Raw genomic sequence first — 10148 nt, forward strand, 5'->3', positions numbered from 1 at the left:
GGTGGTGTGGGGTCTTCATGATAACCCGGGGGGGGGGGCTTTGGGCAACTGTTTCTTGTCTCGAGGGGAATTCTTAGCGTTCTACACCGTGCTAATCGATGCACCCGACTTTTGACGCACATGGCTAATTGATAGGTAATCGTAGGGACAATAGTTGGTTCAATCTTCAGGAGCTGGACCGCGTTCGCAGAAACCTCGGTCTACTGCCGGGTGACAACGCGCAGTCAGCTGATTCAACCTCGTTAGCCAGTTAGCGGACAACGTGCACCGGTGACTGCTTATTCCAAAGGCTCAACTTTCGGATTGTTGGAGTCAGCTGTTTCGCACAGTTGACCTCATTCAAAGCTGACAACACTGACCTGGATATCGATTTAGACATACGTGACCAGAAATAACCCTTTCATTCTCTCCAGTCGCCTACCCATGACAGCTGAGCTTTCATAGGTGTTTGCGTTTATTTTACCGGGACCACGGTCGTCCATCCGCTGACACGACGAGATGGCTCAAGTGGTTAGGGTGCGAATTTACTGACCGGAAGGTTCATGGTTCCAACCTGACCTCTCAACTTCCCCTGTCTAGGCTTAAGGAACCTGGCAGTATCCCAGCCCTCGTGCTTCCTTCGGGTAGCATGGCAGCTAGACACCGGAAGGGTGTTACAGCTGAACAATTCATCACGATGATATGTATGCGAAGATCGTTACACGCAACTGACAAACTCATCAAGCAAATCTGACAACCGGCAGTTTACTGGAGGGTTTTCTCAGACGTAAGTTATGTAGAATCCGATATGGCGTTGGGGCGGTGAAACTCTCAGGATAGATTTCCTATCGATGATCTCTCACATTTGAATTGATTGGACTTGTTACGTTCAAAGTGTACGATTTTACCGTCAGAACCGCTACATTGGCGTCCTAAAATAAACATAATCGTTCAGCTGTATCACCCTTTTGGTGCCTAGCTGCCATGCCACACGAAGGTCGCACGATGTCTGGGATACTGCTAAGTTGCCCAAGCCTAGACAGGTGAAGTTGAGAGGCGTAGGTCGGGTTCGAACCACGGACCCTCCGGTCCATCTCGCCTCCTTTGTTAACGTGGACATCTTACTCCTCATTTAACTAGTCCGTCGGCGGTGTCTATCCTCCTCGTGGTGTTTTCCAAAACAAACCAACTGTTGTCGTGCAGTGGAATGTGTTGGGCGCACCACACGGCAACTCGCTAAGAGACTATTTGAGTGTCTTTCTCGCCGGAGCATTAGTAGACCAAATGGCTTGGCCAAAAAGTCAATCCCGTCACACGTCAGTGACGTCGGTCATAATCCAACGGCATCCCTAGGCCACAACCGAGGTAGTCGCAATACGAGTGTTGTCAAAAACGATTCGCCTGAGCGCTGAGTCTGTCTTGGTCGCGTGCCAAGAGCTGGTGAGCTCAGATACTCAGCGACCAATCAAATGCGAATTACGCTTCGCTGCTTTAGTGACCAATCATAACTGTTTATTTCATTATTGACCCCATATTCTAGTCATCAGAATAATGACGGGACCCTGAAAACACAGGTTTTTTTTAAACTACAAAGTTGTTCTTAACTGACTTGACTATAATTGGCTAATTAACTGATTAATCAGTTAATTACAGTCAGATGGATGGTGTTTTTGTAGTTTCTGTCTTTGAAATGTTTTATTTACTTGTGCACACTGGTGGTCATGGCGGTGAATTGCAACTACTACTTATCTACTTATTTCAGGCGACGATGCCTTTTTTGAATCGCACTTTTTCTGTCTCTTTTGTACTCAGTTACGAGTGGGATTTTGTCACACGATTGGATCCCAGCGTTCCAGCCGAGGCACCCGAGGGACATGACTACACTCGGTGTCGCGTGACCTATCAAGAGGGGAAATTTCATGTTCGAATGTCACCTTGGCAGCCACCGAAGAACGTCACCGAGGCAGCAGCTCAAGCCGCCGGAAAAGATCCAAAACCCGCGGGCCGTTCCGAAAGCCGTGCGGCCAGTGGCTCCGAAGAGGAGGTCACTGTCCAAGTGCAGGATAATTTCAATCTTTCCGATAAGGTTATTTTGCACTCTTCGGATGGCGACCAGGTAGATATTTTGGTGCATCACCCTCGAATCTGTCTTTTTCGAATCGTTCTACTTGTTCCCGTCAGAAACGGACTACTGAAACTCATCGTATTGTACCCCTTTATGGAGTTGTACTGGGAACTGCCCACGCGTCGTTCATGAATTATTTTTTCTCAGTTTGATCAGTGAATAGAGGTCTGACCAACACAGTCGCCTGGCCTCCACTGTAACACCCTTTCGGTATCTGGTTGCCTTGACACTCAGGGGAAGCACGAGGACTGAGGTATTTTTGACCAAGCCAAGATACTGAGGTTGGGTTCGAACCACAGACCTTCTGGCGAGTAAGTAGGCGGCTTAACCACTGAGCTATCCCGAGCCCAGCAACAGTAATTCAGCAGTTTTATGATTCAAAGCTAGGCACTGGAGTCCTATCAGACTGGTCCATCGATCGGGGCAATCAGAACAGTTGCTCGGTCTGTTTGCCGAGTTTGACAGTTGGATTGCGCACGTTCAATCGCCAGTCAGCCCCGCACGATTGGTGATGAAACGTTTACGGTCCAACTTCCAAGCTCGGTGAACAGAGCAACAAACAAGCAGCAACATCGCCAGTTACTGGGTCATCGTTCGATCCGTCGGGCAAATCAGTCACATCGCTCGAGCGTGAGCACTTTCACCTGTTCAGACGTGAACATTCAGATGTGTTCAGGTTCCACTGATGGTAACATACTCCCTTCGCTTGTCAGATGTCCGAAATTTAAACGGCCAAAGACATGCACTACTGATGAGCTTTGATAGTATTCCGGTGCTCTCCCCTTGAACGTGAACTCCACACATGTCGCAACCACTACGCCTTTTCAGTCATTTCATCGATCGGTTTGATGTGATGAGCAAGGTTTTAGCCACTTTGATTAACCGAGTGGCGCTGGTGACCGTGGCTTCTCTGAGGCCAAGGTAGAGGCTTATCCTTCAGCGGGTATGCATGTAGAATGCATGGAAAGCGAATCACTCTGCCTTCGGACAGTCCAGTTTGTTATACCTTTCAGACGCATGTACCAGTTTGAAACCTCGAAATGACCAAATTAGCTGTCTGTCGTATTAATGCTCACATGTTCGCATCGTTCCATGAACATACTTGATTTCGAGTCTTTGGAAACGACCTTTGTAGAGGGTGTGGTGTTGAACTTATTATTTATCCTTGGTAAAACTGACCAGATTGGGGTGGCCTGGACTGAATACCGTTTCAAATATTGTTCCTTTTGTTGTTTAACATTTAACTGTCATGTAACTTCTCTTGTTTCCAGGTTATACTCCAGCTACTCGATCGAGGTACGGATACTGTTCGTCTTCAATACCTTGGCACTGCATTCCCCATAGAAATCTACGAAACCAAAGCTGCCTGGTATCGATCAGCTTATATGGCACCACCCAAGGTTATCGATTATGGGTCCATGTGTATTGCTCCGATGCCGGGCCTGGTTCGATCTGTCTCAGTCAAAGTCGGAGACCGTGTGAGCGATGGCCAGGAACTCTGCGTACTCGAGGCGATGAAGATGCAAAACAGCCTGTCTGCTGGAAGGGCTGGTGTAGTAAGTTTATCGATCGGAAACACCATTTTTCATGAGTTTCTGAGAACCGATAATCTATTTTTCTCGGAGACAGTGTGTCAAAGTTAGGAGAAACAGCACAGGAGATCCGTGAACAGCTGGATCCTGGAACAGGATTCAGTGTTCACAATAGAACATAGTTTGTTATCTGTCAACCAACACGAGACTTCCTAGAGTCCATACTCCCTCAAAGCAAACCACGGAGGTGTCACCGATGTGTGGTTTCTAAGACCCCCAGATTGATGGATGATGAGTGAATGCAGACAGCTCGAGTATATTCCTCAAAACCCGGAATCAGACACTCTCTGTTACACAAATGTTTAAACTGCCAATCAAGGGAACCAATGTGACTGCGACCAGTCCAGACATCACAACACCCTTCTATCACATGCACACGTTGTATACAAATGTCTACCAAGGTCGTCTGGTCAATCCAGCCACTCTAAGCTGTTCTGTTCAAAACGCTCGCGAACGTGAAGTTCGTTGATTGTTGATCTCAATGTCGCGTTTACTACTATCATTTTTCTCGCAACTCTGTTATGTATGTCTTGTACGAAAACCTCGTTTCCTCAACCTCAGTGATTCTCAGAGACTTTAAATAAAAGATAACCGTTCAGCTGTAACACCCTTTCGGTACCTAGCTGCCGCGCCACTCGAAGGAAGCACGAGGGCTGGGATACTGTCAAGTTGCCCAAGTCTAGAGGCAGAAGTCGGGTTCGAATCACAGACCTTCCGGTGAGTAAATTCGCGCTCTTACCACTGAGCCATCTCGCCCCCTCAGTGACTCTGAACCAGTTTACCACCATAACGTTCATTCTGTGAAACGAGGATTCTACCACACCATGTTCTATCACGAATAGGGTCGTGACGGATTGAACCAATTCAGATTTGTCAGAATAAGATCAATGGCAATCAAAACCGTTCAGCTTCAACATCATTTCGGTGTCCAGGTGTCTTGACACCCGAACTAGGCTGAGGTACTGCCAGCCTGACCAAACCTAGACAGGATCAATCGAGGTGCAGAGGTTGGGTCTGAACCACAAACTTTCCGGTCCACACCCTAACCACTGAGCTATATCAAGCCAGAACACCTAACTGAGATTGAAGGGAGTGTGTGGGAAAATACATTTTGGATGTACGCAAAGTTTAAATGTAAGGTATCAAGCGTATTGGCTGTTCATTCGTCACTTCGCAGCCATTTTCCTGGAAAAAATCGGTCAGCTTTGATCAACTCTTCTAGTTGATCCTCCAGAATGTCCTTGTGTCAGATAATCTCTAAGGAAGTTGACATTCAAGCGACTGCTGAAAGAGATGAACAAGACAACAGTTTGAAGAACATTGACTTACTTGTCGGGGTGACCGGGTTGCCGAAAGACGGTTTTCCCTTGGAATGATTTTGATTGATTAGTGTGTAGAGTCTAGAAGTTACTTCTTCCCACTGAGCCATCGGCCCGCTGCAGCAGTACTCGAACGACTGTCCAACACTGTACACGACTAACCATCAGCTTATTGTTCTTGGAAGCCATTATCGATCAGGATTCTAAGTCCACTGTTCTCAGAAAAACGTCTACCCCCTCCTTTTTCTCGGGTAATCATACAGTCTAGAAACGTTCATTGTGAACTGGGTGAATTAAGCCAAATATCTTTGTTAGTGACATGATCATTAGTCCAGTTTGCATGTCGTTCCGCCGTCTTTCAACGAACCAATGACCTGAGTTTCACAGAGTAGCCCGCCTATCCTTTAGTTTCATAGAAGATTCATTTCACTCAGCTTCATGAGACCTCTTGGGGGAGACACCCGGGTGCTTTTTGCGCAAATGTGTTTGCCCTCTGTTATTTCCAAATGTGCACCTGAGAGTGCTGATGTTTATAACGGTTTATAACGTTGTTCATTCAAAGGCACCATTACTATAGTTTAGACCGTGGACTAGTCCTCTGCACACTCTAATCTCCTCTCTATTTTCCAAACACAGGTCAAAAAAGTCAATTGTGCGGCTGGCGAAACTGTTGGTGATGGTGATGTGTTGGTTGAGCTTGAGTAACCGCCAACTTGGTTGATTGGCCCGGATCCAAAGACACCGATTCTTTCCCCCCTGCTCTGTCATTGTGCCCATGTCTAGTCTTGCAACCGAAATCTGTTCCTGCACTATTTTTCACAGTTCTATTGTTTTTGTAAACTCAATGAATTGCTGTTGATCCGTTTTAATCAATTTGCTATGAAAACATTTTATTTTGAACTTTGTCTACAGATTTGATTGATTGATTATAGGGTGTTTTTTTTGCGGTACATATCAAGACCGTCTAATTTGAAGTAAATTCATATACGATAAATCGTTGTCTTTTGAATGAGTGATTGGTAGACATGCGATGGCTTAGTATCACGGACGGCCATCACGCGACTACTTAGCCGATAGAGTTACCCTTAGGGCGCGACGATGGACTTAGTGATCTGCACCCCTTACATTGTCACTTTCTCCCAATTGAATTTCAACTTTACTTGTCCCCATTTGCGTCAGAAGCGTGTGTAAGTGCAACGGCTAATGCACGCACCAATAAGATTTTTAGACGGAATCGCGCACCGATTGCGCTTTATCGCTCACAGTTGGGCACTACTGAGGTCAACACGGGTTGGCTAAAAGATCGGGCCTTTTACCCGTCCAGAAACAAGGCGAGCTCTAATTGGCCGAAAGTATGGACCCAGCAACCAATCACGTTGTGTATCCGCCGTATGCCGATTATCGATGGCGCTCCTAGGGAGTGTCGGAATCCCTAGATTGTTGTAACGACATACGCCATATACGACTCGCTGTACATGTTTTTCTGACCCGGTTTTGGGCGTCAAAACACGTTGTGCACCTTTGGTTTTTGTTTTCACGGGAAGGCTAAATCAGGAACTAAGTCGAGAATACATCGTTATTACAAAGATTCATGTCCAGAACCGAGACAAATTCCACACAGTCAGAGGCAACGTAGGCAAGATAGACATTTGAATCAAGGGTATGCCCCACTGTCAGGTGGCGTGGGGGAACAAAGCACCGAAGTTTAGACAGCTGATAGGTGCATGTGGCTAGACTGGCGCATGACGTGAGAAAGCCCTAGGGTTCGACTCAGTCTAGTTTTGACGGTTTGGAAAATTTCAGGGTGAATGTCTCGCACCGTGAAGTAGTAAAACAGTTTAGCCAGATTACGAAGAGGTTTGTGAGCGTGCAGGCGGCCTGTGTGCAGCACATTCAGTTGTAGAATTGCATAAACGAGAGATTCAGTTGAGTCTCTTGTGAAAACCAAATTGATTTGCAAATGAGCGTATTTCTCGAAAACAGTTCAATTTGGGTTCAAGTAGATCATAAGGTTGACGGAAACTCGGGGACTGCGCCTACCTGATGAACCCGAACTGGAAGAGCGAAACCGGTCGTGGACTGTTGAAGAGTTTTCAGCAACCTTGTGAGTAGTTGTCTTTATGAAAATTATGACTACTTGTTCGGTCGGGCTCTTATATCAGTCTGTTATCCTGTGTGCTGACTGACAGGCGATCATGTGACCTTCGGCCCTGTCCACTCCTGCTTGGTCTGGGAGGAAAATACACAAATAAGAGAACACATCACAGCCACGAAAAGGCATGATCCTCTGTTTTCGTGTATGAACACCAAGCAGATCATGAATGCGTTAACGTCTTGGCGTGCAGAGGCAGTATGGTGGAGATGACCAGTACCCTGACGGAATACTTCACGAGAGCCAACTTTCCCTCTAACAAGCCAAGAAGCAAGAAATGTCTCGGGGTCACATCAGCAAATCTCACAAAATGGAACTCATGGAGTGCAAAGACAGGCTATTCCATTACCATCCAGAGGACGAGAGCAATGGAGACCAAGCTCAAAGGTCACGTGGTCACTGACCAATCAGGCGCGTGATAGCAGGCCAGACAAACGACCAGTCCTGATCGAAAGTCAACCCCGAATTTTAACTCACAGGGTCTACTACTCCATCAAAGGTCAGTCACTGACCAATCAGGCGCGTGATAGCAGGCCAGACAAACGACCAGTCCTGATCGAAAGTCAACCCCGAATTTTAACTCACAGGGTCTACTACTCCAGGCACAACCACTGACCCACCGCTACACTTTCCTCCGCCATGTAACAACCTCGATTGCGGATGAAGCGTTTGAAATTAAATTCCCAAACTGAATGACCATGTCCCTGTCTGTTTGCCGGTTGAATTCATATGCTCACTCAAGTTTTTCAACGATCGAACTCTGCGCTAGCAATGGTCTGCTACCCAACAGCACACGCAAGCACAGAAGTTGACAATTGTTCCTTGACGCCTCTCCAATGCCCCCAATATCTTAGCCAAGTACTCTCATTTTCATACTATTTGTTTCCGACGACAGAATCGATAGAATACCGCTCGGTCTCTCCTTCTTCAGCAAACTTTTGACCAGCAGGTAACGATCCAACATTTTCTTCCGCTTTTCTGAATCTTCCTGGGCGAGGTGGCCCAAGTGGTTAGAACGCGAATTTACTGACCGGAATGTCCGTGGTTCGAACCCGACCTCTGCCCCTCGACTTCCCTCGTCTAGGCTTGGGCAAACTGGCAGTGTCCTAGCCCTCGTGCAACCTTCGGATAACATGGTAGTTAGGCACCGAAAGGGTGCTACAGCTGAACGACCGATCGATCCAAGCAGTAAAATCACCATTTGACGAAAAGTTATCGCTCACTCATATTGATTGAATTAAAACTGCCAATCGATTGTAAAACTCTCATATTTTCTTCCCTGGAGTTTCTGTGAGTGCGTGGACGCCTGCACCCATAAAAAGTGCTCCGTCGAAGTCGAATTCGAACTCCTATCATTATTTTTTGGATTAATGGTGATCACTACCGGAAATCCGACTTTGTTCCCCCGTCGTTTACAGTCCAGAAGAGGGACTCGATCCTAGTTTGAAGGAGTTTTTCGGTTTTGTCATCACCGAAACGTTAGTAGCGTGCTCTCTGGGGCATTCGCAACAAGTGTTGTCGTTATTAGCCCCAAAGTTTAAATCGTCACCTGATGCGCCTTCGTACACAAATTATGTTTGTGATTGGTCAAGAGTCGGCTGGTTTCTTGCTGTTTGGTTTGAAGTACTCCGTCACCTAAGAATGCGGCGAATTGAAGGACTTTACTGAGTGAATCGGCCTTTCGGAACTCGCTTAGCTGGAGGACGGATAGATCAATACATGGATGCTTCACTCCTGGTGCTGCTACTCAGAGCGGTGCAGGATTCGGAACCAAAGTTCACCCGTTGGACAGCTGTTTTTAGAACCGATATTTCCTACCCCGTCCTTCCACGTAGGCTGGCTGCATAGTTAAACAAAGAGATGACAGCCCTCTGTAAAATACACCTTACTGCTCTAATGGTTCTGCCGTGTCAACTTATCTCATGAGGCTGTTTGCCAGTCGGTTTGGTTTGTTTTCCGACAGGTGTGAGTACATAGGAACCAAGATTCTCGTCAACATGACCCTCGGACTTACCAGATTACGCAAGGCCTACAGTCATTTCAATGCAGTAGGCGATCTTTCGAGCGGGAAACTTTGTCAACTTCTGGGCCTAATTCCCATCACACACATGATCGTAGCTGACACCATCCGCCCTAGTGATTTCCTTAGAGGAGCAGGCTCTATATGGGCTGTGAGATTCATTCATTCTGTGAATTTCCATACATATTAAATCGTTTTCCGCCTCTTTCATCTTTGAAAGGGCTTCTATCAGAATTAGGTGCCACGAGAATTCTGATTTCGTTTGATTTCATCAGCCATGTGTTACTGATTTAATCAGTCTAATGTCGCAGCATCACTGCGTACAAAAATGTGTTCTGAATCGAAAACCAGCTGAGATAGTCGAGGGAACTCCCAACCGAAACAAAGATGATCCTCTGCTGTGGTTTTAACATCTGTAAATTGTTTACAACGTTTTGTGACTTTGTCATTATCAAATCGAGCCATCTGGATGGCAAAGTTAGGCGTTCATCATGTGTGAATATCGATCTATCCCAGTAATCCTTTCAAAATTTGAATTCACGCTCAGTGTGAATCCCAGCTTCCTACTCGTCTGATCCAAAGGTGGAAAACCAGGTCTGACTATCAAGTTAGCCTAAACTATGCATCACTACTCTGAAACACCTTCTTCCCTGGCTTTAGAAACGAATTTCGTGTCCAACTTTTCAGATCATTTAAGTGAAAATCACAGCGTCTGGTAACGTGTTGACAATGCGTTTTTTTTCATTCACACATCAGTGTGCACAAAATTGTGTGGACAACATTTGAGAAAAACCTCCACACATCAATCCATAAATTTCACAACATGAGCGAAAATTCCGTCTGAGAAGTCATCACTTAAGGAGCCGATCAATACATGACCACGTCATCTGATTGGTGTGATTGAAGAACGAGTGACACTATATCCCGTCTAGTTGAGATCTAATCACATTGATGTTCAGCC

At 46.2% G+C, this 10148-nt stretch overlaps 1 protein-coding gene across 1 annotated transcript in view; it reads left to right on the plus strand.

Annotated features, from left to right (window-relative positions):
- T265_03230 (hypothetical protein) overlaps positions 1–6451 on the plus strand; it is a gene marked incomplete at both ends in the record, with an annotated part of 33306 nt that extends 26855 nt beyond the window's left edge. Inside the window, 3 exons of the mRNA XM_009167663.1 lie at positions 1792–2095; positions 3376–3660; positions 6281–6451. Of these exons, the coding sequence (XP_009165927.1) occupies positions 1792–2095; positions 3376–3660; positions 6281–6451 (760 nt within the window). The remainder of the gene's footprint in view (positions 1–1791; positions 2096–3375; positions 3661–6280) is intronic.
- Between the last annotated feature and the right edge of the window lie 3697 nt (positions 6452–10148).

The sequence above is a fragment of the Opisthorchis viverrini genome (genome assembly GCF_000715545.1).
Source record: "Opisthorchis viverrini unplaced genomic scaffold opera_v5_45, whole genome shotgun sequence".
Taxonomy (NCBI): Eukaryota; Metazoa; Platyhelminthes; class Trematoda; order Opisthorchiida; family Opisthorchiidae; genus Opisthorchis; species Opisthorchis viverrini.